Source organism: Buteo buteo, chromosome 24, assembly GCF_964188355.1.
Source record: "Buteo buteo chromosome 24, bButBut1.hap1.1, whole genome shotgun sequence".
Lineage (NCBI taxonomy): Eukaryota > Metazoa > Chordata > Aves > Accipitriformes > Accipitridae > Buteo > Buteo buteo.
The window spans coordinates 10,581,008-10,606,357 of record NC_134194.1 but is presented as its reverse complement, the minus strand read 5'-3'; the positions used below and the strand labels follow the sequence as shown (position 1 = coordinate 10,606,357).

The 25,350-nt window shown below is 65.6% G+C and overlaps 4 protein-coding genes across 6 annotated transcripts; 1 reads left to right on the top strand and 3 right to left on the bottom strand.

The window, feature by feature from the left end:
• Positions 1 to 198: 198 nt before the first annotated feature.
• Positions 199 to 3,475, bottom strand: DOK3 (docking protein 3). Its single transcript, XM_075057067.1, has 5 exons — positions 3,260 to 3,475; positions 1,565 to 1,858; positions 1,332 to 1,425; positions 1,074 to 1,246; positions 199 to 983 (listed from the first exon to the last, which is right to left on the bottom strand). Exons 1-5 carry the CDS (start codon positions 3,473 to 3,475, stop codon positions 243 to 245), a joined length of 1,518 nt encoding a protein of 505 aa, XP_074913168.1. The 3' UTR covers positions 199 to 242.
• Positions 1,867 to 9,539, bottom strand: DDX41 (DEAD-box helicase 41). The gene is made up of 17 exons (XM_075057066.1): positions 9,336 to 9,539; positions 9,140 to 9,238; positions 8,883 to 9,042; positions 8,725 to 8,799; positions 8,346 to 8,406; positions 7,593 to 7,729; positions 7,261 to 7,333; positions 6,928 to 7,081; positions 6,681 to 6,817; positions 6,315 to 6,477; positions 6,083 to 6,214; positions 5,830 to 5,901; positions 5,486 to 5,582; positions 4,977 to 5,126; positions 4,753 to 4,824; positions 4,447 to 4,557; positions 1,867 to 4,203 (listed from the first exon to the last, which is right to left on the bottom strand). Exons 1-17 carry the CDS (start codon positions 9,357 to 9,359, stop codon positions 4,067 to 4,069), a joined length of 1,854 nt encoding a protein of 617 aa, XP_074913167.1. The 5' UTR covers positions 9,360 to 9,539; the 3' UTR covers positions 1,867 to 4,066.
• Positions 9,540 to 9,659: 120 nt separating this feature from the next.
• Positions 9,660 to 18,409, bottom strand: FAM193B (family with sequence similarity 193 member B). 2 transcript variants are annotated; one of them, XM_075057064.1, is made up of 10 exons: positions 18,092 to 18,409; positions 15,850 to 16,089; positions 14,907 to 15,129; positions 14,502 to 14,711; positions 13,773 to 14,187; positions 12,583 to 12,778; positions 11,934 to 12,170; positions 10,382 to 11,417; positions 10,176 to 10,251; positions 9,660 to 10,074 (listed from the first exon to the last, which is right to left on the bottom strand). In XM_075057064.1, the coding sequence occupies exons 1-10, from the start codon at positions 18,407 to 18,409 to the stop codon at positions 9,978 to 9,980; spliced, it is 3,048 nt and encodes a 1,015-aa protein (XP_074913165.1). In that variant the 3' UTR covers positions 9,660 to 9,977. The 2 variants fall into 2 exon arrangements, with proteins under 2 accessions (XP_074913165.1, XP_074913166.1); XM_075057065.1 differs by lacking the exon at positions 14,502 to 14,711 and having other exon boundaries at positions 18,092 to 18,337.
• A 2,301-nt stretch (positions 18,410 to 20,710) lies between these two features.
• On the top strand, positions 20,711 to 25,130 carry LOC142044242 (lateral signaling target protein 2 homolog). 2 transcript variants are annotated; one of them, XM_075056462.1, is made up of 13 exons: positions 20,711 to 20,845; positions 21,595 to 21,735; positions 21,811 to 21,948; positions 22,115 to 22,317; positions 22,399 to 22,488; positions 22,594 to 22,683; positions 22,817 to 22,918; positions 23,013 to 23,261; positions 23,367 to 23,494; positions 23,573 to 23,686; positions 23,862 to 23,960; positions 24,235 to 24,347; positions 24,430 to 25,130. In XM_075056462.1, exons 1-13 carry the CDS (start codon positions 20,804 to 20,806, stop codon positions 24,559 to 24,561), a joined length of 1,641 nt encoding a protein of 546 aa, XP_074912563.1. In that variant the 5' UTR covers positions 20,711 to 20,803; the 3' UTR covers positions 24,562 to 25,130. The 2 variants fall into 2 exon arrangements, with proteins under 2 accessions (XP_074912563.1, XP_074912562.1); XM_075056461.1 differs by having other exon boundaries at positions 23,013 to 23,494.
• The last annotated feature ends 220 nt before the right edge of the window (positions 25,131 to 25,350 follow it).

The window sequence follows — 25,350 nt, the reverse complement described above, 5'->3', positions numbered from 1 at the left end:
TCGAGAGCGGGAGGAGCCGGCGGGCGTCTCGGCCAATCACCGCGTGCGCCTGCCTGCCGGGGCGGGCACGGCGGCGCCCCCTAGCGGGAAGGTGCCCGCTGCCCCCTCCCGGCCCCGGCCCCCGCCCTCCCTCCGCATCACCGCTCCCGGGACCGACCCCCCGAAGCACCGGCGGCAAAGCCGAGTCCGGCCCAGGCTGTTTATTCACCGCACCGCAACACCGAACCGCATCCGGCCCGGGTTCAGGCCCAGTCCCGCGGGCCGGGGGTCTCCCGGCTGAGCAGCCGCACCAGCTTGGCCCGGAGGTTGCTCTGGGGTTTGTGCCCGGAACGCCCCGGCAGCGCCTCCTGCCCCCCACGGCCCCAGCCCTGCTCAGGGGGTTGGGGGCTACCCCGTGGGAGCTGGGCTAGGGCGGCACGGTTGTCATAGAGCGGGCCTGCCTCGCTGCTGTGGCCCTCGGGGGCCTGGCGGCACCCTAGCTCCCACCGCCCTTCTTCCTCCTCCTCCTCCTCCTCTGCCCCAGCTGGACCCGGCTCTGCGGCGAAGATGTTCTCATAGAGATGCTCAGGGGGTGGCTTCCCCGTGGCCCAGGACTCAGCGGGGCCCGGCCGCCCCGGCATGAAGAGCGGCTGCTGGCCCCGGGCGATGGAGGCGTAGACGATGGGGCCTGTGGCCTCTGGCTCTGGTGGGGGGAAGCGGAGGAGGTTGGTGGGAGGGTGGGAGGCAGGCTGTGACCCCCCCAGGGGTGGGCTGGGCTGGGGTTCCTCAGCCCCAGGGCCCCAAGGTTGGGGCTCAAGGCCCTGTGCAGAGAGCTGGGGGTCCAGGGCACAGAAGAGGCGGAGGTCCGGGTTGTCCTTGCCCTGCTGCTGGCTGGCAATGGCGGCGGCCACGGCCCGGCAGAGCTCGGGGGCCCGTGGGGTGCTGAAGGTGAAGGTGCCCTCGCCGGAGTCACTGCGACGGCCAGCTTCAAAGGAGAAGACAGCCTGTGGGGCCAGACATCAGGGTGAAGGGCTGGTACCTACCCTGGGCAGCCACCCACCCCAAGGAAAGGGGGGGGAGGGAGAGGCACGCACCTGATCCTGGCCAAACTTGCGGAGAAAGGGGTAGGGCCAGGTGAGCAGGGGCTGGCGGGACTGTGGGTCCTTCAGCGTCAGGCTCTGGGGAAGGGCTGAGAGCAGGTAGTGCCCATGCAGGCCACAGCGGGTGGCCGCGTCCGTCTGGACCACCAGCACCGGGAATTCGGTCACTATGGGAGCAGAGCAAGGCAGGGATCGGCACCGCAGCACTGAGCTGGAGCCCACCCCAGCCCTATCCGCCACCCCTGCACGTACGGTCCTGCCAGGAGGAATAGAGGCAGTTCTCCTCCATGGGGACAGTGGGGCTGGGCTGGGTCCTCACACTGCTCTGCGCTGTTTCTTTTGCACCCTGAAACAGAGGGATGTGAGCACAGCCCATGGACCGGGGGAGCATGAGCCTCCCTGCCTGCCCACCCACCCTGGAGCCCCCGGCTCACCCGAGACAGGAGCAGCACGAGGGGTCCCGGCTATGCCAGACCCCACGGTACCTGGAAGGCCAGCTGGCAGAGCTGGGTGATCCACTCATCACGCTGCTCAGCTGCCAGCACATAGCTCTTCTCTGTGGTGTTGAGGTAGAAGGCGGCAGTGGCTTTGGGGCAGCTCTCGGTGCCCGCCGGGCCCACAGAGACGCAGTCCGAGAGGCGGATCACCCGGCGGGTGCACCGCCGCAGGGAGGTCTTCTCCAGCGCTGTGCCGTCATCCCGCACGTCAAACTTCTCCATGCGGGCCACACCAGAGGGGCTGGCAGCGAAGAGCTGGGCTCGCATCTTCCTCCAGGACCTCTGGGGCACGGGAAGGGCAGAGGCAGGAAAAAGACGGTCAGCAAAGGGCTGCCTGCTGTGGCCTCGCAGCACTGCCCTCCATAAAGGGCTGGCAGTGCTCAGGAAGAGCCGTGCAGGGCAGGAGGGGGTACGGGGCAGGGGGTCCCTGCCTACAAGCACTGGGTGCTGCATGAGAGAGGGCACAGAGAGCTGGGGTCAGTGCAAACCCCCGGGGCTGTGGAGCAGCGCAGTCCCAAAGCTGTGTCGAGGAGGGGGGGCTTGCCCCAAGCAAGCTCGGCATGGCTTGCTGGGTGAGTCACGCTCGCTCCCGGCTCGCTGAGCACCAGGTCCTGCTCTTTGTTCCCTGCTGCAAGTGCCGGCCTGCCGCCGCTGCAGCTGAGCTCTCGAGCTGTTCTCAGGACAGACCCTGATGCAAATTAAAGCCATTTTGAGCTGCTGGGGCTCCTGCCGGCAGCCTCACATCTGCCGAGCACAGCCAGGCCCTGCAGCTCGCAGCCCGCTTCCTCCCAGGGGAGGCTCTGTGGCACCAGCACCTTCCCTGTCATGGGATAGAGGGGGCGCATGCCCCCACACACCTCAAAAGCACAACAGAGCCTCCGCCCTACAGAAACCAGATGCAGCCGAGCACCTAAAATACCCACCGCCGCTAGCCCGCCTGCCTCCTACGCACAGGGCATCAGCCCCATGCATGCGGGGCCTGCCTGCTTCAGCTCCAGGACTTGGCTCTCGCTCGGTGGGGAGGTTGGAGTGTGATCGTAGCCCCACACATCCACCGAGCCCCCCGTGGGGGCATGGCCGCTCTGCTGTGGCAGATGGGGGTGCCGCTAAGGCAAGGCCAGCGCCCCAGCAGGACCTGCTTCACCAACACCCATCTCACAGCTCCCTAGAGCTGGCTCGACCCTATGGGGACCCCCACCATGTCACCCATACTGTGCCCAGAGGGCTGCGGCACTCGGTGCCCACCCTGAGGGCCCAGAGCAGCAGGCCAAGCCATGAGGGGTGCCCCACAGATGGCACTGGCCCCGCCAGGGCCAGGCTGATGGAGGGCTGGGCACACAGCCACATCCCACGCGCTGCCCCAGTGCCCCGCTCCCACACACACGCTGGAGCTGCGCCTCATTAACACACGTTTATTGTTTCACTGCGAATCGCGCGGTGACCAAGCGAGAAGAGGGACCCTGTGTGCAGGGCCAAGCCTGAGCAGGTGCCTGCACGGATGAGTCCCCTCAGCCGCAGGGAGAGCCCCGCTCCTGGGGCTGCGGAGCCCAGGGACCCCCCGGGGCAGCTCCAAGGGGTCTGGCTCCAGTCCCTGCTTCTCAGGCTGCCAAGGGCCTAGCCCCAGACCTGGCATCAAGACACATCAGGGCAAACTCTGTACCCAGCCCCAGATCCACCCTTTACCTTTCCAAATTTGCAGTGCTGCACATAGAGGATCCCATCCTTCACCGGTCTCTCCATGGGCCAGCGCAAGGACTGGGGACTCGGGTTACCAGCAGCGGCAAAAATGTGACGGCTGCAGCTGAAGCAACTGCATGGGGCAGACTTCCTTCTCTCAGCAACTTCCCCTTTTTGGTGTGTGGGATGAGGGGCAGAGGCTGGGCTACAGGAGGTGTCCATCCATCTGCCCTCCCCCTCGCAGAAAGGCAGTGGGGCAGAACGCGCGCAGGCAGAGCACAGGAAGCACCTAGGGGACTGCCTGACACAAATGCAGCGTGCTCCGCCTTGCCCCGGCTACATCAGAGTGTGTTTGGGGGATATGGGAACAGCCACCAGCTGAGGACACACAAAACCAGGTAAGGGGGACAGTCCTGGAGGAATCAAGGGGCTTTGGAGAGGAGCAACGTAAGACCCTGGCCGCACCACTGCGGCTGGCTGGCAGAGGCAGCAGGCAGCCGGCCACAGACCAGTCACCCCACCTGGGGCTTCCTCCTCCCCTCAGGCACCGCTACCTGCTTGCCCAATGCGTCGCTGACATAACAGGTTGTTGCGGCACAGCTCCACACATTTCCTCCCAATTTCCTCCCGGGGCAGGAGCTTCATCAGGCTGAGCTGGCAACAGCTCCGGTGGCCAAAGGCCTGGAAAAGGGGCCACAGCAGTGCAGGACAGGCCCCTGGGCTTAGGAAAGGCGAGGGCAGCTGGGGCACTGCCCTGGCTGAAAGGGAACCAAGGTCTGCGCAGGGGGAGCGCCGGGCAGCACGCTCTCCAGGCTAGAAGTCCATAGAGCTGTGGGCCAGGTAGTCCTTGCGGCCGATGTTGCTGACTTGCTTGGTCTGCATTGCCTCCAGCTTGGGGCAGTCAGTGATGCGATGGCCCAGGCCGCCGCAGAAGGCGCAGCCCCGCTCGCCTGCAATGGGAGGGATGAGGTCAGAGGGAGTTGTGCCATGCCAGGAGAGCGGCCCCCCCACCCCAGGAGCAGAGGGGCTACGCCAGTGTCTCCCCATGCTGCTGCAGCACCAGGCTTGCCCACATGGCCAGGCAACGACAGCCCTGAGGCAGCCCTGGCAGGCTGGAGCAATGGGACCTGTCTGCAGCACAGGTCTCCCAGCAGCCCCACAGCAGGTCCCTGGGCCGGCCCGGGGTCTCTCACCTCCGATGTCCAGCATGGTCTCATCCCCGCAGTGCAGCACCTGGAGCACAGGTGGCACCTTCTGCTTCGCCTCCAGGAGCAGGGCCTTCAGGTCCATCAGCACCGACTCATCTGGGGACAGAGACACGGATCAGACGCAGCCCAAGCAGGGGTGGGGGGCACTGCCCCATGCCACCATCTCCCCTCCTTGGGCCAACACGACTCGTCCCTTCTTGTGCGGGATCACCCCCCTTGCCAAGGCAGAGGCAGCTCCATTGCCCAGCTGCCTCCTACAGCCACAGCCCCCAGCCCCGCGCTGTTTCTTACCGCAGGCCTTGTTGATGAAGGTGGTGGCAATGCCAGTGTTGCCTGAACGGCCTGTACGCCCAATACGGTGAACTGTGGAGAAAGAGACCGGATCAGGCCTGGGTGAATACAACGTGACAGACCACCCCTGCCCCCAGCCACTGCAGAGACAAGCGCAAAGCCTTGCTGGCCTGCACCCACCCCGCCGTGCCCTTGCTGGTCCCCCATGGGGGCCCAGTCCCCACCGTAGTTCTCAATCTCCTCCGGCATGTCGTAGTTGATGACGTGCTGGATGGCTGGGAAGTCCAGGCCCTTGGAAGCGACATCAGTGGCAACCAGGACATCCTTCTTCCCATCCCGGAAGGCCTCAATGGCTTTTGTCCGTTCCTCCTGATCTGCAAAGGCCCAATAGAGAAGATCAGCAAGGGCAGAGCTCCCAGTCCTACCTCTTGCAGTAAGTGCTATGGCCTCAGAGCCAAGCATTGCTCAACCGGGACTCCCTCAGTAGAGAGGACCTACACAGCCTTTCCCCAAATAAAGAGGCAGAGGGATCTCTAGGTCCCATAGGGACCTGCACTGTACTTATGCCTGCTACATACAATGTGGCATTTGTTCCCAACACTGCCACAGCCCTTCCTCACACCATCACAAACTGCTGCACACTGGAACGTCCCGTGGCCACATACAACCCTGGCAGGAGCAGGGTCGGGTAGGGCCACACCGCAGCTCAGGCCTCCCCGAGACCCTCACTGACCTTTCCCTCCGTGGATGGCCACAGCTTCCACACCCTTGAGCAGCAGGTACTCATGGATCGCATCGACATCCGCCTTCTTCTCTGCAAAGATCAGCACCTGTGGCAGCACAGACATGATGGAAAAGCTGCCCTTCTGCGAGCTGGCACTGCTGGCACCAGCACAACCCCCAAGAAACCCATTCCCTCTTGCTGAGCAGAGCACACCTCACTCACATGCCTAACCCCCGCCCATGGCAGAACCCTGCAGCATCACAGCCCCATCCCCACTGCCAGCTCCACCCATGTCCCGGGGCTGCAGTGTGCCCGCGCTGCCCCCAGCCATGCTGCCAGAGCGCACTACTCACGGGTGGTGGGGTCTTCTGCAGACACTCAAGGAGGTACACCATCTTGGCCTCCTCTTTCACGTACTCCACTTCCTAGGAACAAGCACAGATATGAGTCTGGCAGGCAGCAGAGAAATTGCCATTGCTTGGCACCCCTTAATCTCTTGGGAAGGAGGGCCACGAACCTCAGCTCCCTGACAAGGGATGCATCAATTGCCCTCATGAATGGTACTGGCCTCCCACACAGGCATGGGGGAGCTCCCAACTACCTCACCTGCACAACGTCCAGGCTGGCAGCACCCGCTCGCCCAACGTTAATGGTGATGGGCTTCACCAGGGCACTCTTGGCAAAGTTCTGGATCTTCTTGGGCATTGTAGCACTGAAGAGAAGGGTTTGCCGCTGGCCCTGCGCAGCGAACACAGCGTGGGCAAGGATTTAGCACTCACACAGCCAGGTGGATGCAGGGATTGAGCTTCAGGGTGCTCATATCATACCAGCTCAGTACCTTGAAGTAGGAGAAGATGGTACGGATGTCCCCCTCAAAGCCCATATCGATCATCCTGTCAGCCTCATCCAAGGCCAAGTAACGGCAGATGTCCAGGCTCACCATCTTCTTCTGCAGCAGGTCCATCAGGCGGCCAGGGGTTGCCACCATCATGTGTACACCACTGTGGGATGAGCGAAGGCCACAGTCAGGCACTCGGATTCCTGCCCCACACAGCGACACATAGGGAAGGTAACACCTGCTTGGCACATCACCTTTGCACCCACACCTTCCTGAAGCCACCTAGCCAGGGTGCCACCCCTTAGTCCCCTGCCAGAAACCAGAGCACAGCTCCAGCCCCACAAACCATCCCCCAGAAGGTCTTACTGTTTGATTGTCTCCATCTGCTCCTTGACAGACATGCCCCCGATGCAGAGGGCACAGCGCAGCGGGGGCAGGCCGTCCTCCTGCAGCAGGCGACAGTAGTACTCAATGATGCCGTGGGTCTGCCGGGCCAGCTCCCGCTGCAGAGAAAAACATACATTCCTACACATCCATGCACGGAGGATCTGGGATAGCCACCGAACGTCAATAAAAGTTTCCTCCCACGCGTCACTGCACCCCCAACACTCACTGAGGGACAGATGATGAGCCCATAGGGTCCCTCTCGCTTGGAAAATGGCAGCCTCTTCTCCTGCTCCAGGCAGAACATGATCACCGGGAGGGTGAACACCAAGGTCTTCCCGGAGCCAGTGAATGCAATGCCAATCATGTCCCTTCCTGAGAGGCTGGCAGAGAAACGAGGCCGATGGTGAGGAGGAGCATCACGGAACGGCTCAAACCTCCAGGGCTGAGCAAGGTGACAGGGCGCATCTGTCACCAGGGAAGAGCATCCGGTTCATACCACTGGGTGGGCTGTAGGGAGCAACCGCCCCCATCCACTTTGGGATGGGGACAGAACACTCACATCGTGGGGATGCCTTGGATCTGTATGGGTGTTGGCTGCTGAATTCCTTTTTTCTTCAGGCCCCTCAGGATAGCTGTCAGAGAACAAGGGACATATGCGTTCATGACCTGAAGTCATCCCCTTCTTTCCCAACTACTCAGGTCCCAGCAGCAGCTCTTCCACCAGTGACAAACACCTCTCGGGCCAGCAGTTAGGTGACACAGCCACTGTTGGGAATTTAAGCTATAACCCCACTAACATGAAGCATTAAAGATCCGACAGCTTCACTCACTGATGCAAATTTCCCAGGAAAATGCTGTCCCCCACCCTACCAGGCTCCTCTCCCGGCCCACCTGCTGGGAACTTCATCTCCTTAAAGCTCTTGATGGGGGGTGGTATGCCTTCCCCCTCCACCAGGATGTGGTACTTCTTGCGCACGCGATCATGCCGTGCCTCTGACATGCCCAGGATGTAACGAGGTGCTCTCCAGCTGCGAAGGCAACAGAGAAAGGTTGTGGTGCAGAATGAGGCTGGGGCTCCAGAGCTGCAGGCCCCACGGAGGCCCAGGGGAACCCCCTGTCAGGCTCCAATATCCCACCAGAGAAAACAGGTAACTCCTAGGGGCTTTGTGGTGTGAGCAAGGGAGCAGATCCAAGCCAGTTCCATGCATTAAAACGTTTCCCCAAAGCCTGAAGAAGAAGTCTTAAGCTAACAGCTGAGAACAGTCTACGGACAGTGGATGGAACATGACAAACATCTTTTGGACACATCTCAATCACCTCTCTGACACTGTCTTGAGCAGCACTGGCTCTGTAGGCTCCCCCAGTCTCCTCCTCTAGCTTAGTCACCTCCAAGATCTGAAGTTCTTCTCAGTTTTCAAGTTTAGCATAAATGCACTCTAGCGAATTTTAAGTATATAAAACAACATCTATGGTGACTCAAGTACCTTCAATCTTACACACAACAGTAAGAAACCAAGCAGCAGAGCAAGAGCAATGCCAGTGGCCGCAGAGCAGTGCTCCTGTGAGGCTGCATGGCTTCTAGTTCTCTTCAGGCGTGAGGAAGCAATGCTTTCAGAAAGACACCTTCTGTACTGTGAAACACACCTGGTTTTAATTGGATCATCGTAGGTGATGCCCTTTGCCATCTCCTTCACTGACATCAAAGCTGCAAAAACAAAGCTGACAAGGTCAGTGCAAACTCTCCATATCCAGGCTGCACGTAACTTCAGCAGAGAACTACTTGGGTAAACAGTTTGGGAGACCATGCCCAGAGACAGAGGAGGAAAAACAGCACCCCTGACAGTCCCTCTGGGTACAGGAGCACCAAGTGCCACAGCGACATCTCAGCTAAGCTGGGCAGTTGGATGCTGACTGAAGGAAGCCATTGTGATCTGTCCGGTCCCGGGCGTGAACACCCAAGTGTTGCAAGGCTGCCCTGACAGCTCTGAAGACAGGTCTGAGACACGGAGCTCCCACCACTCACCTCTGCCCTCTGCCACACTCTCCAGGATCTTCTCTTCCTCCTTCAGCTGCTTCTCCTTGGCTGACTCCTTCCGAGCTGTGGGAAGAGTCAGGAAAACAGTGAGGAGGTTTCAGTCCCTCCCAAAAGCCACCTGGCCCTACCGCCAGCCGCTCCCGTACCTTCCGCCTTCTCTTTGAGGTGCTGGTGCTGGTCCAGGAGGCTGATGTTGGACTGGGGCCCCAGGGGGATGTCATCCTCGTCACCCCGCTGCTCGCTCCCACTGTCCCGCTGCTCCTCCTCTGACACCACCTTCCGCCGCATCTGCAGCAGCTTCTGCAGCTGGAAGGAAGCGGGTCGAGGCGGAGTAAGAGGCCCCGCGTCGGGAGGGACGCTCACAGCCCTCCCCCGGCAGCGCCGGGCCCCGTTACCCCCTTACCATCTGCTGCTTGCGCTGCTTGACGGGCACGTAGGGCACATAGTCGTCATCTTCCTCCCCGGAGAGGTCGGACGTCTCCGCCGCCTCCTCCCGCTGCCTCTGTGAGGAGACGCGAGGTGAGGCCGGCCCGGACGGTACCAGCCCCGCCCGGCCCCACCAGGGCTCTCTGTACCGGCCAGGCTGGGCCCGGCCCTACCTTCCTGTCAGTCGCGGCCTCCATGGCGCCGTCTCCCCGCAACAGCCGCGTCGCCCCGGATGTAAATCCCGCGCGCCGGAAATGACGGCTGGAGGGACGGGCGCTGTCGCCCAGCAACGCGGAGGAGCGCGCCCCCCCCCGCAGCGGGAGCGGAGCCGGGGCCCGACGGGTCGCCCCGATGGCCAGACTTGCTCAGAACGCGCACGGCGCCGGCGCCCCGCCTCCTCGCCCCGCCCCGCCCCCTCGCGCTCCGCCCCGCCCCGCCCCCTCGCGCTCCGCCCCGCCCCCGGACGCGGCAGAAAGCAGCAGACAGCGGGGTTTAAATAAAATAAAAAATTAAAAAGTTCTTTATTGGGTCCAGCACGGTCCTTCCCCGCGGCGCAGGGAGCCGGGCGCCCGCGGAGAGGGGGACGGGACGGCTGGGGTCACCCCGCAGCGGGGAGGGGGGTGGGGGGGAAGGGGGGCAGGAGGAGGATGGGGGGGAGCCCCGGGGGTCCCCGCGGGGCAGGAGAGCACCGGGGCCACCCCCGCAGAGGAGGGGACCCCACCGAGGCGAGGCGGGGGCCCGCGGGGCGGGGCGGGGGGGCACAGTGAGGAGAGGCGAGCGGCGGGTGGGTGGGGGGCGGCCCACCCCCCCGCACCTCACTGGGCTGCGCTGGAAGTGGTTTTCTTCAGGGTGAAGTTGGTCCAGTTCACCGCCACCTTCTGCCGTGTCTGCTTGGCCGAGTCCAGGCAGAACCTGGCAGGGAGAGGAGAGCCCCGGTCGGCCACCAGCCCCTCTGCCCACCTGCCCCCTCTCCGGGCTGGGCTTGGCCCCCCCCGGGGCTGCCCCCCCCTCACCTCTTGAAATACTCCACTTCTCTGTCAGTCTCGTCCATCTCTGCCCCGTCCAGGTCCTTGGGCAGGAACACGTCATCTGGCAAAGCAGAGGGGCAGGGAGAGGGTCAGCGCTGCTGGATGGGCAGGGGGCTGGCAACTGGCAGGGCAAAGGGGGGGAAGGGGTCACCGCAAGGATGGCAGCACAGAGCAGCGCTCCCGGCACTCACCGATCGAGGTATTGGATTTCTCCACCTTGTTCCGGCTCTTCCTGCTCTTGCCCTTGGGTTGGGGGGAGCCCCCCAGGGCAGGGGGGGCAGGCAGCTGCCGGTCCCCTGCAGCCAGGGCAGGCGGCTGCTGCTGCGGCTGCGCCGGCTCCGGCAGCTCCGCTTTGCCCTCTCCCCTCCGGCCTTTCCACTCGCCGATTCTCTCCTTCTCCAGCCTGCCGCCACCGCCGCAGCCCCAGGGCTGCCCCTTCCCGCTCTCCCCCGGCTCGGCACAGCCGGCCACCTGCTGCGGCTCCGGGGCACCGGCCTTAGAAGGGTGCTTGGTTCCCAGCACCTGCCCCTTCGCACCAGGGCTCTCCAGCCGGGCCTGGCCACCGGGTCCCGCGGCAGCGCCCTCCCCTTTCTTCGCCTGCCCGCTCTGCCGCTTGTTCTTCCGTTGCCGGCTCCCCGTGGGCACCGGCTCCGGTGGCTCTGGCCCCTTGGCCTGCGGTCCCTCCTTGGGCTCCGGGCTCAGCCCGCTGCCATCTGCGGCAGAGTCCGCAGCCTTGGACTGCACCCAGATCATGCGGGAGAGGCTGGGCACGGCGCTGAGGCGCTTCACCACACCGTTCTCGGCCGCCGGGGCTGGCGGCGGCTCCCCGGGCCCCTCGCCCCATCGGGGGCCCAGCTCACTCCGCAGCAGTGCGTGGTTCTTGGCAGGGCCCAGGCTGAGCGGGGCCAGGGCCAGGTCTATGTCCTGCAGGTCGGAGGAGCCGTTGAGGTGGGAGAGCAGGTTCTTCTGCTCCAGGACAGCTGCCTTCTTGGGGAAGTCATTGACGTCCAGGTTGAGGTCGTAGACGCTGAAGCTGGCCCGGATGGAGTCCTTGATGGTGTTCTTGATCTCCTGCAGCCGGCTGCTGAGGAAGCTGTTCACCCGCTCCAGCTCCAGCTCCGGCCACTCCAGCAGCTTCTCCTCAGCTGGCTCCCTGGCCTGGCTGGCTGCAGGGGTGCGCTCTGCCCGCTTCTGGGCCTCTGCCTCCAGCTGGGCTTTCTCCTTCTCCTGCAACACAGGTGCCATGAGGATCAGGTGGCCTAGGCCACAGAGTCACAGGCGCAGGACACGTGGCTAGCCTTGCACCAGCTTTGTCAGGCAGCAAACCCAAGGGCCGGCGCTCAGCACGGCCACCCCACGTCCTCCACGGGCACTGCAACAGCTACCACGCTGTACACCAGACACTGCTCTGGGCACAAGGCACCAGCACGAGCCATCACGGCACTGCCTCTCCCCACCACAAATGCATGGCGTTTGTCAGAGACACGGTACGGAGCAGGCAGGACAGCACAGCCCAAAGCACCCAGGAGGGCTGGGCCACCCTTTGCAGGAACAGAGGAAGAGGAAGCCCTGCACGGAGACGGGCACTGCTGTCACCTCAGGTGAGAGGGCAGCAAAGGACATGGAGCTCAAGAAACCAAATAGACGTGAGGGAGAGAAGGCAAAGCCCTTCAAGGGGCAGTCTTGTCCTGACCACCCTCCTGCAGACTGCCCCAGGCAGCGCTTCCCTCTGTCCAGCCTCACCTTCTTCTTCTGCTTGTGTCGCGCCCGCTTGGCTGCCTTGGCACTGTTCAAGGGCTTGGGCTCTGTACTGTTGATGTAGTCCAGCAGCTCGTCCACGTTGCGGTGGTCCACAGCAGGCTCTCCTGAGCTGCTGTTGTGCCCTAGTTTCTGCGGCAGCTCCTCTTTCCTCTTGGTGAGGCGCGAACGCAGCTTCTCCCGGATCTCAGCGTAGTTGCGGCTCGTGGGAGCGGCCGGGGGCTGCAGGAAGCAAGCACTGTCAGCCGGGCAGGTGTTCAAAGCCAGCGTGACACGCAGGCAGCCCTGGCTCCCACACCAGTCCCCCACCGACCTCCCCAACCGCTCCCTTCCCCGAGATCTCAGTAAGACGAGTCGGCACAGCCCCTGCTGAAGTCTTCCACCGCAAAGCCACAGGGTTTGGCTTGGCTGCACCAAGCCCCAGGGCTGGGCAGGCAGCTGTGAGTCGGGAGCAAAGGGACCAGCAGGCTAATGAGGCAGGTTGGAAACAAAGTGGGGGATGCACACACCCGTGGAGAAACAGCCGTGGCCAGACCTGCCCACCTCCGCACTCTCAGCACACGGACCATGTAACGTCTCACCGCAGAGCAGAGCGCAAGGACCAGGGGTGGCTGCAGACCAGCCCCTCACTCACCGCGTTGTGGCCGAAGAACTCACAGTAGCAGCAGTCGCAGAACTTCCCGTCTTTCTGGTTGGTGGAGGAGGAGGTGCAGGAACTGCGCTCCGAGCTGCTGTCCTCGTCCTCCCCGAGCCCCTCGTCTGCCTCGCATGGCTGCGGCGGGTGGCAGCTGGTACCATTTGGGAATTTGTGCCCTTTGCAAGAGGGGTCCCTGAGGAGAAGGGGAGAAGGGCCAGAGGTGAGCGGGAGCCAGGGGGTCTCAAAAATTGCCCCACACTACATGTGTAGGAACACCCCTCCCAGGGCAGCCTGTACCCGAGCAGAAGGATTTGCAGGGCAGACAAACCCCCTCCCCTGCATCCTCCTCCTCTGGGGGAGATGCCAGAGGAGCCCACAGCAGAAGACATCTGTAGCTCCTCGCCCCCCAGGGCCTCTGGCAGCAGGAGGCTGGCGCACCAGAGCTCCAGAAAGCCGTGTCCCTCTGCCAGGCCACAAGCTGATTCCAGGACAGGGAGCGGTACTCACTGGGGGCAGCAGGTAGCACAGGTGAGAAACGCTGGAACTGCATGCAGCTGCCAGACATCCCCACGTGCAGGCAGGCCCGGCTCCCACAGGCACAGACTACCCAGCTCAGAGACAGGGAGGCCAGGGCACGGCCCACAGCGCCATTCCTCGAGCTCCAGCTCGGGACCTGGCTGGCCCTCCGCAGGGAGCGCTAATCAGCGGAGAGGAACCAGCACCCGCGACTCAGCGTGCTCTCTTCCAGGGCACAGGCAGCCCAGAGAGGGCCAGGGGAGCAGGCGAGCAGAACAAGTCCACAGGCTTCATCTTCTCGAGGACCTTTGCTCAGTGCCACAGCTGCCCGACGGGTCTCACTGACAAAGGTCCTGTTGGCCAACAGCAGGTTGACCGGGTGGTTCCTTTGGGTCTTTTAGCTGGAGGAGGAGCAAGCACAGTCTCTTCTGCACCACAGTACTAAAGGACAACCGCAGGGAGAAGACACGTGGGGAGAAAAAGAGCTCAACCCTCAGAGACCAGGGGTCTGCAGCAGCGGAACTGGCCCACAAACACAGCGGCTCTCTGCACCACCACGCCAGGGCAGCCGGTCCCTCCGCAGGGAAAAGCACATCCACGGGCAGGGGTGGGAGAAAGGGTGCGTTGCCCAGCGAGGACAGGCTGGAAGCAGGCAGGGCTCCTCTACTCACCTGTTCGTGCTGGGCAGCTGGTGGGAGGCGGGAGGAGGGATGAGCGAAGTACTGCAGTGCCCATTGCAGGGATGAGTGCAGCCCGAGAGTGGAGGCGGCATCTTCAGCAGCGGCACATTGGCAGGGGGCAGGTGAGGGCTCTTACACGACCCCGGGCTGTGTGAGACCGCACCAGTGGAAGGGGACTCGGACGCTGACTTCGGGGCTGCCACCTGCGTGCTGGGCGCAGGGAAGAGTGCAGCCTGTGGGGAGGTGCCCAGCGGGATGTGGGGCGGGGAGCCGAAGGGCCCCGAATGGGCAGGCGTCTGCTTGGAGGGGATCAGCGCTGGCGGCTGGGAGGGGAGGCCCGTGGGACTGTTGGGAGGGGCAGTGAGGTCCGAGTGCTGATGATGCTCTGAGGAGTGGAAGGCCTCACCTGCAGAGGAGCAGGAGCAGAGACAGTCAGACACCACCTGTCCCACATGGGCCAGGGCCAGGCTTGAAGCCACCCACCACCTCTGCACGGGCTGCTTCTCCACGGGACAAACGCTGTCTCCCCCCACAGGCAGCAGGGTGCTCGGGCTAGAAGCCACCCCTGCAAGCAAGGGGCCTCGGCGGCATCTCATCTCCCCTGCAGGATTCAGCCCTGCCCCAGGGAGAGCAGAGTAAGGGGAAAGGCACTGGGGCAGCGAGGGCCACGTGGAGCAGTGGGCCAGGAGGATAAGGCCAGCCCTGCCCCTGGGCACGCACCTGGCGGGGTGGCCCTCCGGCACATGCTTTTGAACTGCTTCGGCAGCGTCTTGCAGAAGTCAAGTGAGGTAGGCAGAGGTGAGCCCGGGGCGGCGCTGCTGGAGGTGGGGGAGGCTGCGTGGCTGTAGGGACAGGCCTTGAGCCCCGGCGCCATGGCAGGCACCTGGCTGGCGCACTCCGGAGAGAGAGCGAGGCTGGGGTGCTTGTCACCTGGAAGGAAAGTGGAGCTAGGGCCGGCTCCCAGCACCCTCTGCCTTTGCAGGGACCCAGCCATCCTGCTGGCACTGGCATTCAGAGGCCCAGCCTGCCCATCCCTGCCCACCAGCTGGGTGCCCAAAAGGAAACCACTTAAGCCAAGGACTGGGCAGAAAGTCCTGCTCAACCCCACGGCTGGCTTCAACTCACCTAGTGCAGCAGGGGGGGCCCCGAGAGGGCTGCCCTGTGCGGCCCCGTTGGTGTGCTGGGAGTTCCAGAGGCCCGAGAGCTTGTGAGCAGACAAGAAAGAGCTGGGGTCCCAGTCCCCTGAGTTCCCATGGCACGAGGAAGAAGAGGAGGAGGAGGAGGAGGAAGAGGAGTGGGAGCCACCCCCACAAGACTGCGACTTGCAGGATGTGTGCGATAACGAGACCTGGCAAGGAAAACAGAGTGAAGCAGCAGCAGGCTGGGAGGGGAGGCCTTTGGCCCCAGGGCATTGGCACAGAGACCCCCTCCACTGCCCTGAGGCAGTGGCTCAGCACATGAGAACCGCTCCTGTCACTGTCTTGGGGGTGGCAACCAGCCCATCCATCCACCAGAACACAGCCTGGCTCCCAGAGCCCCCGCCAGCATGGCCGGGCTGTGCCAAGGGCCACACACCTGCTCCGGTCCCGCTCAGACCAGGCCAGGGTTAAATAAAGCCAAGCAGGAGGGAAATTCTCTTCCCCCGAGCTCCACGCATGGGCAAGCACTTGCCCTGGCACATGCTGCCGCTCCGAGGAGACCTGTGTAACGGCAGGGAGCAGCCTTGGGGCCAGTGGGGACGTGGCACAATGCACAGTGGAGCAGGGCTGGCAGAGAAGCAGCAACACTGCCAGCCTTGCCAGGCAGGCAGCTCCAACCCAACACAGGTTGCTGAACAAGCCTCTGCAGCACCACGCTCTGCCCTACCACAGTCTCTCTCCGAGGAGCCAGCAGCAGCCCTGGGGAGAGCAGCATGGCTGTAGGGAGCAGCATGGCTGGGATGTCTGAGGTGCTCATCTCTGAGTGAGGAGGGGACCTGCACACCCAGCCAGCGCCACAGGGCGGTCAATGCCACAGTCCTGGGAGCTACAGCTCTGGCTTTTCCAACCCCAGCTCTGTAACCACTTACCGCCAGGGCCTGCTCCTGCACCGCCCGCCGCTCTTCCTCCTCCACGCTCTTCCGGCAGCTCTGGCAGATCCACAGTGGCATTTCTCCCAAGAGGTTCTGCACAAGCGTTGGCACGAAGTCCGGTGGCAGCCTCTCGCCTGGGGAAACCAGCCCATTGTGGGACGGCCCTCCCCAGTCCTTGCGCTCCCGGTGACAGAGCAGGCAGCACGTCTGCACTGACTGGTTGGCGGTGGGCAGCACCTGCAAAAGGACACACAGACCATGAGTCACCCCAGGTGTGATCTGCCACACAGCAGGGCGGCAGGTCGGCGCAGGTGCAGGGCAGATGAGGCAGCAAATGAGACCTTGGGACACTGACACCAAACCAGAGAATTTCTTGTAGGCCACATGTGGGATTGCACCTTCTCCCACTGGAGGAGAGCAGCCTCAGGCTGCCCACCTGCTGCCAGCCTGCCATGTGCCAGCTGAGAGCATTCCAGACCCTTGGGAAGATCACACTGTGCTAAAGAGCCAGCCCCACCACCAAGCAAGGCTGGGAGGCCACTAGCAACTCCCATTATCACCTCTGGTACAGTGGGACCAAGGGGACTCGCAGAGTAAAGCGAGACCCATAGAAATTGCCACACAAGGATACGAAGAGGGGTCTGGCAGCCACAGCCCTCCCTCCTTGCCCATCGCAGACCCCCCACTGCGTTACCAGAAAGCCCCAGGCCCTTCCGCCCGCCTCTTTGTTCTGCGCAGCCGGCGGCGCAGATGCGCTGGGGTGGGGTGCAGCCCCCAGCGCTGCTTCAAGCTCTCCCCTTACAGGGCAGCCAGGTTGGGGCTTCCTGCCCGGTGCTGCAGCAGGAGCTGGGCCACAGCCCGCGGGCTCGCCAGAGGCCTGACAGCCGTGACGAACCCAGCGTGGCGCGGGCAAGGGGGCCCCCATTGTCTGCCGCCACAGCGGGGCCCCGCAACAATGAGCCGCACATTGAACTGCTGCTGCGAAACAGATGGCGTCTCCCAGGCTCAAGGTGAAGCAAAGGTCAGAGGCCAAGGAGAGCAGGGGGGGGACGACAGCTCCCCTGCCCACCCGCCCAGCCAGCCACAGGGAGAAGGGGACTCCCAGGCCACCCCATGTCTCAGCAGAGGCAGACGCAGCCACCACCGTGCACAGCAGGCAAGAGGACGGCTCTCCCCAACCCACCCAGCGCATCCAGACCTGGGACCCACCCCCGGGCTCCCTGCCCGCGACCCAGAGCAGGCAGCAGCAGCCAGGCGCGTCAAGGGATGTCAGGCAGCGAGAGGCGCGGGAGCCAGCCCGCAGCCTGTTCGGCAGATGCTCGAGCCACCTGCCATCACCCCGTGGCAGGGCTGGACCCTCCCGCAAGAAGGAGCTACGAGAACACCCTCTGAAGCACGCCACGCCACCCAGGCAAGCATGCCTGTCCCTGAGCTCGGGGCTCTGCCCTCCAGAGCGTACACGGGTCTCCTGAGCAGACCTGCAAGATCTCCCTACACACAGGGACGGAGTAAGGGGTGCACAGACCCTGGGGCTGGAAGAGCCCTTTGCTCTCATGCTGCTCGTCATGCCAGGGGGAGTAGCATGCAATGGCGGGGTACAGGCTTGCTGGCTGATCCACCCTCCTCAGGAAAGACAGAGATCGTTTTTCCCTAACTGCTGAGAGAGATGAATCCCCAGGATGCTACACACCAGTGGAAGCCCCCAACGCCCCGGCCATCTGCCAGAGGCATCCCAAAGTACCGCTGCAGCTCAACACATCCACAACCCAAGGCCACAAGCCGGCTCCACCACCCAGCCCAGCAAAAGCCAAGGTCAGGCCCTACCTGCACACCCATCCCTGCCCCACGCCTGCCCCAGGATGCTGTAAAAAGTGGCTCCCGCATCCCAAGCCGGCCAAGCCCCTCAGAGAAGGGCTTGGGCTTCACCTCCCACCTTCCCCGCTCACCTCAGCGTGGCCCCCCCCCACAAAGCGCACCCCAGTAGCGTGGTTCTACCGGGGCTTCCCCACCACCACCCCCGAAGGTGCAGAGGACCCTCCAAAACCGGGAAGAGAGAGATGGGGGGCATCAGGGCCTCAAGGAGGGGTGCCTCAGGGATGCTCCGAGGCCGGGGTCGGTGCGGGGATGGGGCAGGGCCCGGGGGGGGCCGGAGGCCCCCCCCGGGCCCTGCCCCATCCCCGCACCGACTGAAATGCCCTCAGAGACAGCCCCTTCCCCGCCGCAGGGCCTATCCCGGTACCTGAGCGGTGGCTCTGCCGGGCTCCCCGCTGCTGCCCGCCGCCACTACCACCTCAGGCGGGGCGGGCGGTTCCGGTGGCGGCGGCGGTGGCGGAGGAGGGGGAGGAGGACCAGCGTCGGAACCCCCCACCCTCTCACGGCGAGGCCCGGAGCCACCCGCCGCTGTTGCCTTGTTCCGCCTGCGAGTCATGGCGAGCGCGGCCCGCCGCCCGCCGCAGCCAGGACAACAGCCAATATGGCGGCGCGGCCCGTCCGGCCCCTGCCCGGGGGGAAGGAGGGAGGGGGGAAAGGCCCGGCGAGGTGAAGCCGCGGCCGCCATTTTGTGAGAGGGCAGCGACGCGCCACAGAGCGCCACCTGGCGGGGGGGAGGTGGCGGCGCCGTCGCCACCCGCAGCTCCGCGCCCCCCCCCCCCCCGGGTCCTAAAGAGCGCCGGTGCCTTCGGGGCGTCCCAGCCCCAGACAGCGCTCCCCCACACCCCAGCCTTGGCACACCGGTACCCACACCCACACTCCCCACTGCCCCGGCCTTCCTGGGGTTGCAGTACCCCACAATGCACGCGTGGGTTCCAGCCCCTCTGCTCCCCGTCCCCGTGTAACAGAGCTCTGTGGGTACGCTGGGTGCATCCCAGCACTGCAGAGTCCTCCGCCCCACGCACACACCCACATGTGCGTTTGCAGCTCCCCCGCACCTCAGTCCTGGCACACTGGTACCCCCGACCCATTGCAGCTGTGCAGCATGCTGCCCGCTGCAATGGCCTTCCTGCATGACCCCGGGGTGCACATGCGGGTTTCCAGCCCCTCTGCACCCCATCCCCGTGTAACGATGCTCTCCTGGTACCCTGGATGCATCCTGGCTGTGCAGTGCCGTGCTCAGCACCATGACCCCAGACACACAGCCTTGGACCAACACGTGGGTTGCAGCTCCCCCACGCTCCAACCCTGGCACACAGGTACAGCCACTGCAGCGTGGATGAGCAGCCCACTGCCCACTGCCCCAGCCTTCCCACTGGTGGAAGACCCCATGGGGCATGTGTGGGTTTCCAGCCCCTCTGCACCCTGTCCCTGTGTAACAGTGCTCTCCCGGTACCCTGGGTGAGTGCCTCTTGGCTGTGCAGCACCATGCTAAGCACCACGGCATCCTTGGAGCTGCGTGACCATGTCCAGGCAGGGCAAGCCCTGCGCACTGCACCCCATGCCCTGGTCCCAGCACAGGGCTCCCTTGCTTCCCCCGTGCAGCGCAGTGCAGCCAGGCAGTGCAGTACCCGCTGCCCCAGCTTTCCTGCTGCTGCCTGATCCCAGGCTGCCCACGGGGGTCTGCTGCCCCTCTGCGTGGTCCCAGTGCACCAGGTCCCACAGCCCTGGGGTGCCCCCCCAAAGAGAGCTGGGAGCCGGCTCAGCCCCTCGCCTCCCTGCCAGCCTCGGTGCCACGCATCACCCCAAAACCCCCCATCGTGGCATTGGTCTGTGTGAGGCCGGGCCTCGCTCCGTACCACACCTCATGTCACCGGAGCTGCCCTCCTGCGGTGGGGCGGAATGCGGTGCCAGTGACACAGGGATGCGTGGAACACTTGGCCGCCAAGGAAAACCTGCTGTGCCCCCAAAAATGCTGTGGCAGTGCTGCCCGCAGCTGTGGGACAGGCAGGGCTCCAGGCTCACTGCGCACACAGGGACGCCCAGCCACGGGAGGCAGGACACGCTGCCTGGCCAAAACCAGAGCCGGAGCCCGTGGGGACACGCAGAGCCCCAGCGCTGGGGCCAGCCCCGCACCCGCACCCAGCATGGCTCAGCCTGGGTGCCGCGGGGTCACCGTGACTCAGGAACTTCCTCAAGCCACGGTGTTGCCACTGTGTTTGTTTAATTGTCCTCGGCGGATTTTTTACCTGTGAATCCACCCCATTAGGCTTTCAGCCACCTGAATTATCGGCACCCACATCCTGTGGCAGCAGTGCCAGGCCTGGCATGGCACAGGAGCAGCCACCTCCTCCGGCATGGCCAGGGTGCCTTTCTGTGTCCAGCGCCCCGAGCACCCTCCGGGACCCCTCCTTGGCCACTCGGCCCCTTCTGCTCCCGCCGAGGGGCTGCTTTGCCCCCCTCCCACCGCAGCACCCCACACCCTGCACAGCCCACGCAGCAGAGAGCAGGCGGGTGCCTGCGGGTGCCTGCCCCCAGTGCCCCCCCACCAGCCCGGGGATGCTCGGGGCTAAGAGGGGCTGCGGGGCCGGATCTCGGGGGTGTCCCTGTCCCCAGAAGGTTGGGCCTCGGGGGCTGCGGGGAGAGGGGAACCGGGAGGGAAGAGCCAGGGAACTGGGAGGGCCCGGGCACCGGGAGGGGAGAACCGGCAGCCCGGGGGTTGCAGCCGGGAATTGGAGCCAGCAACCGAGACGGGGGCGCGGCACCGGGAGAGGGAGCGGGGGCAGCCGGCGGGGGCACCCTACCCACCCCACGGGGGACCCGCCTTCGCCCGTGTCGCCACAGGGAACCGGTCCGTCGAGCGGCGGCCGCCTCCCGCCACCCGGCAGCGGGAAAGCTCCGGGTCCCGCCGCGGGCCGGGCCGAGCCGGGCGGGGCGGAGCGGGGCGGGGACCGGTCCGTCGGCACCGGGGCTAGGCGGACACCGCCCCGGTCCGCCCCCGGGCGGTGCCCGGTGCCGGCCCGCCCCGTCGGCGAGCGGCGGGCGCGGGGAGCCGGGCGGCGGCAGAGCAGCGGGACGCGCCATGCTGCCCGCCGCCCTCCGCCGGTGGCTGCGCCGGCCCAAGGTGAGATCGGGGGGCGTCGAGCCGGGACCGCCCTCCCCGCCCCGTCGGGGCTGCCCGGGGGTTCCGCCGGCACCGGGCGCAGGGGGGCGAGCGGGGGCCCGCCGGGGCGGAGCGGGAGGAGGAAGCGGTGCCCCGGCCCCGGGGCTGGAGGTGCGGCGGGGGTGCGGGCAGCAGCGGGCAGGACCGGGCAGCTCAGCGCCCGTCCCGGCGCCGCCCGTTCCCGGGGTGAGGAGATTCCTCCCCTCCCCGCCCCCCTCCCTCCCGGTCCCCTCCATCTCCACGGTCCCGCGGGGGTCTGGGGGGGGGGGAGGAGATGGGGCGAGGAGCGTCTCTCCGGGCTGCCCGCTCCCCGCCGGGGCTCCCCACGGACCTTTCACCTGAGCCGGTGTTTACAGCTGCACACGGATCCGTGCCCACGCTGCCGGGATGCGGCCGAGCTTGTTCATCCTGCTCTGCCCCTGGGGAAACTGAGGCACGGGTGGGTGGGGACGGCGGCGCTCCCCGGGAGGGCTCGGCTGGCCTGCCCCCGGCACAGCTCGGCTGAGCTGGAGCTGCCATGGGGGTCCCACATACCTGCTTGAGTGGGTGTTCGTGGACCCGGGGCTGCCCCACAGGGACCGGCTGCAGGGGACCAAACCCCAGCAACCCCCGCCCCGCCTGGCTGTGGGCACGGGAGATTTGGGTTCCCCCTGGCCCAGCACCCGGAGCTGTGGGGTGCTCCCACCATCACCCCTCTGCTCTGCCCACAGCGCTCCGACTCCCGCCTGCTCTCCCAGTTCTTCTTTGCCGACGAGAGGGTGACGCGGGTGGTGGCCGAGATCAACGGGCTGGATGCTGAGCTGGACCCACAGCAGTACCTGGTGCTCCTCAACCAGCTCCACCTCAGCCAGGTATGAGGGCAGCCTGGGCCCCGCTGTGACCCTGGACACCTGGGTGGCCGCAGGTGACATCCCTGCCTTCCCCAGGCTCACCTGCTGGCCGTCCTGGAGCGGATCATGGAGGAGTGCATTCCCACACAGCGGCACAGCCGTGACTACCTGGTCAAGTTCCCCGAGGAGCTCTTGGTGGACAACCTGGGGAACCACATGTTGTTTGCCGCCGAGGTGAGCCTGGGGATGCCGTCCTGGGGTGGGCGATGAGGTCCAGCTCCCCCAAACTGGGGGGCAATGGGCACCAGCCAGGATGGCACACCCCGCCACGGGCTGGCCCTGGGGGTAGGGGCTGCGCTGCCTCAGGCGCTGGCTCCTGACGGCTGCCTGGTCCTGGTAGTGTCTCCTGGCTGGGACCTTCCTGGAGGTGGAGGAGGCGGACGGGGCACAGCTGCGGCCCCAGGCCAGGAATCTACTGTGCAGCCTGGAGCTGGTGCGGACAGTGCTGCGGGAGCAGAGCCTGAGCCAGCCCGGCTCCTACCCGGAGCCCGTCCGGGCTGTGCTCATCCAGTTCGACCGGCTCTTCGCGGAGTTCGAGCTGAGGTGGGGGCCAGGGTTAGGGTGCTGGGGGGAGGTGTGCTGTGCCAGGGCTGGAGGAGCTTCACAGTCCCCCCATCTCTCCAGCTATGTGTCCTCGCTGGTGGCAGTGAAGTCTCCTGAGGAGATCTACAGGCAGCAAGAGATCATTGTGCTCTTCTGTGAGACGGTGGAGAGGTGAGGGGCACCATGCGCCAGGCAGGGGGTGGCAGGGACCCCAGCCTCAGGGATGGGGCAGCGTCCCGGGGCTTGGCCCCACTGTAAGGGTGTCCCCCCCCTCAGAGCCCTGCGCCTGGGCTACTTGACCCAGGAGATGATCGATGGCTATGAACCGCTGCTGATGTTCACCATCCCTCGCCTGGCCATTATCAGGTGGGTGCAGCCCCCTGGAGAAGGGGGTGAACATGGCTGGCTGGGTGCTCCTTGCCCTGTAGCAGCCCCTTCTCCCCCTGGAGAGGGGTCCTGGGCAACCCCCAGATGTGAGTTGGGCTCTGTCCCCTCGCAGTGGCCTCCTCATCTACCCCGAGGGTCCCCTCAGCCTGGAGCGGAGCCCTGAGCAGATGTCCCAGGTCTTCAGCCCTTTCTACAACCTCCTGAAGAAGATCAGGTATGTGGCAGGGGGGGCGGTGGGTGCCCGTGGGTGGGGCCGTGGGGCAACACTGGGGCCATGACGTGGGGCTGACATCATCCCCTTGCCACAGGGACCTGCTGCGGGTGCTGTCGGCAGAGGAGCTCTGCCTGCTGGAGAGGAGCCTGTGCACAGCCGAACTGGAGGATTCCTGCGTTCCAGCCACCCCCCCAGCCTGGGGGGCAGCCATGCCCAGAGCAGACCCCCCTGCTCCCTGGGGTCTGCTGGAGGTCTCCCATGCCACCCCACCACCCCCCACCTGCACGACGCAGCCGGGACCCCCCGGTGCGGTGGACAACCCGGGCACTGATTCGCAATGGGGGTGTGTGGCAGGGAGGGAGCGGGGCCAAGATGGCAGACCCCCACCCACTGGGATGGGGACTTTTCGTGCCACCTCTGGGGTAACTGTCACCTCCCCCCTGTGCAGCCCCCAGCCTCCCAAGAGCAGCCCAGGGATGGGGCTTGATGCCACCCCAGGTGCCCGCTGCTTAGAGCTGCGCTCCCGCTACAGCAGCACCAAGGACATGCTGCACACCCTTTTCGTCTGCATCTCGGGTGAGTGACCCCCTCGCCACCCCCCCCAGCACCCTGACCCCACCCCCAGCACCCTGACCCCCCACCCTCCCGGTGCAGGGGTGGCCGATCAGCTCCAGACCAACTTTGCCAGTGACCTGCGGAGCATCTTGAAAACGGTCTTCAAGATTGTCGCCTCACAGGCAGAGTCCTCGGAGGAGCCAAGTACCAGCCGTAAGTAACCCCTGGGGACATGAGGGACGGCTCCTCTCTGCCCTGCCTGTCGCCTGTCCCTGGTGAGACGAGGCCGCAGCCCCGGGCATGGGGATGATGTGGCCACAGTGCCCAGCCCCACGGGGCTGAGCCCAGCCCTGGTTTGGCTGGACCACCACAGCCCTTGTCCCCGCAGAAGAAGAGGATGGTGACCCATGTACAGAGGATGCTCCTCGTGTGGCCGACTGCCCCCTGTGCTCTAGCCCCACGGAGGCTGCCGGGCTCCAGAGGACAGGTAAGGGGCTGCCCGGGGTGCCATGGCTCTGGGGCAGGGTGTGAGGCTGGGGCTGATCCTGGCCTGATCCTGCCTGGTGGGGGGAGTCCGGCTGCCTTGGGCAGCCTCAGGCATGCAGGGACAGTTGCCGTGTCCTGCCTGGGGCTGGCTCAGCGGAGCAGCCATAGGACACCCAGGAGCATGGGTCCAGGCAGGGGGCCGGGGATGTTCCCAGGGCCGCCGTAGTGATGGGGGACAGGGTGGGGGGCTTTTACCGATGTGCTTTGCCCAGCAGGTGCCTGCCGGCTGCCTGAGTGGGTGCCGGACAGCACATGCAGCCAGTGCTCTACCTGCCGCTCGCCCTTCACACTACTGCGCCGCCGGCACCATTGCCGCAGCTGCGGGAAGGTAGGAGTGGGCCGGGCTGGGGTGCGCGGGGTCCCCCGGGGGCCCGACTCCACTCAGCTCCACTTCGGCCCTTTCCCGGCAGATCTTCTGTGCCCGATGCTCGCCACATGCCGCGGCGCTGCCACACTACGGCCAGCCGAAACCCGTGCGTGTCTGCACGCACTGCTACACCACGCACCTCTCGCCTGCGCCACGGCGTGCCCGGAGCCAGTGAGAGCCCCCCCCGGTGCCAGATCCGCATCCATAGGAGGCCACAGACTGGGCCTGGGGGGAAAAGGACCGCTCCAGGGCTGCTGGGTGGCTCTGCAGCCCCACGGGGCCGGGTGGGCATGGCAGCCGGACCCCACGCACGGCGGCAACCTGTGTCCCACGCTGGCGGGGCCAGGGCCACGGTGGGCGCAGGACCGCCTCACCCGACGCACTGTGGCTGTGTCCCGCTTTCGGCGAGCCGCGTGCCGCAGCGTGCTTGCCCCCTCCCGCGCTGGAGCTGTGCTTCGTGGTGGTTTGGTGTGGTTTTTTTTTTTCCAGGTGAACTTTGGCTGCTGTTGGGCCCGGGGCAGAGTCTTCCCCCCCTCCGCCCCCCCCCGGGGCCTGGTCTGAGACGGTGCAAACAGCCCTCACATGACGGCGGGTGCCCCGGGGCGGCCCGGGCCGTGCCCGGAGGCTGGCCCTCCCCTCCCCACCGCCTCCGCCCCATGGATTTTAATAAAGAGATAAACCCGCCCGGCTGGGCCCTATGGCGCTGGGACGCGGCGGTTCCCGGGGGGGCGGGTGGGGGCAGCCGGCTCGGGGACACCCGTGGGTGCCGGGGGGGGGTTGCCCCGCGTGGGCTGGGTGGCAGCGGGGGTGCGCAGGCAGCCTGGCTTACGTGGACAAACACGCGGGCGTTCCGTCCCACCGGCGTGGCCGCACACGCACCGACACGTCCCCCCACGGGCGTGCACGGACCTGGACCCGGGCGCACCCATTCGGGGGCGTGGCCTAGCGCTAGAGGGGGCGTGGC

Excerpts from the sequence above, each read along its gene's own strand:
- DDX41 (XM_075057066.1), bottom strand. The coding sequence starts at position 9,359 with ATGGAGGCCGCGACTGACAGGAAG. Across the intron at positions 4,825-4,976 it reads GGAGGAGATTGAGAACTACG|TTCACCGTATTGGGCGTACA; the intron begins GTGGGGACTGGG and ends CTTTCTCCACAG. Across the intron at positions 4,204-4,446 it reads GACCATGCTGGACATCGGAG|GCGAGCGGGGCTGCGCCTTC; the intron begins GTGAGAGACCCC and ends CTCCCATTGCAG.
- FAM193B (XM_075057064.1), bottom strand. The coding sequence starts at position 18,409 with ATGGCGGCCGCGGCTTCACCTCGCCGGGCCTTTCCCCCCTCCCTCCTT. Across the intron at positions 12,171-12,582 it reads AGTTCTTCGGCCACAACGCG|CCCCCGGCCGCTCCCACGAG; the intron begins GTGAGTGAGGGG and ends TGCTTCCTGCAG. Across the intron at positions 10,075-10,175 it reads GAAGTGGAGTATTTCAAGAG|GTTCTGCCTGGACTCGGCCA; the intron begins GTGAGGGGGGGG and ends TCTCCCTGCCAG.
- DOK3 (XM_075057067.1), bottom strand. The coding sequence starts at position 3,475 with ATGGACACCTCCTGTAGCCCAGCCTCTGCCCCTCATCCCACACACCAA. Across the intron at positions 1,859-3,259 it reads AGCACTGCAAATTTGGAAAG|AGGTCCTGGAGGAAGATGCG; the intron begins GTAAAGGGTGGA and ends CCCGTGCCCCAG. Across the intron at positions 1,426-1,564 it reads TCTGCCAGCTGGCCTTCCAG|GGTGCAAAAGAAACAGCGCA; the intron begins GTACCGTGGGGT and ends CCTCTGTTTCAG.
- LOC142044242 (XM_075056461.1), top strand. The coding sequence starts at position 20,804 with ATGCTGCCCGCCGCCCTCCGCCGGTGGCTGCGCCGGCCCAAG. Across the intron at positions 20,846-21,594 it reads GGTGGCTGCGCCGGCCCAAG|CGCTCCGACTCCCGCCTGCT; the intron begins GTGAGATCGGGG and ends CTCTGCCCACAG. Across the intron at positions 22,919-23,012 it reads AACCTCCTGAAGAAGATCAG|GGACCTGCTGCGGGTGCTGT; the intron begins GTATGTGGCAGG and ends CCCTTGCCACAG.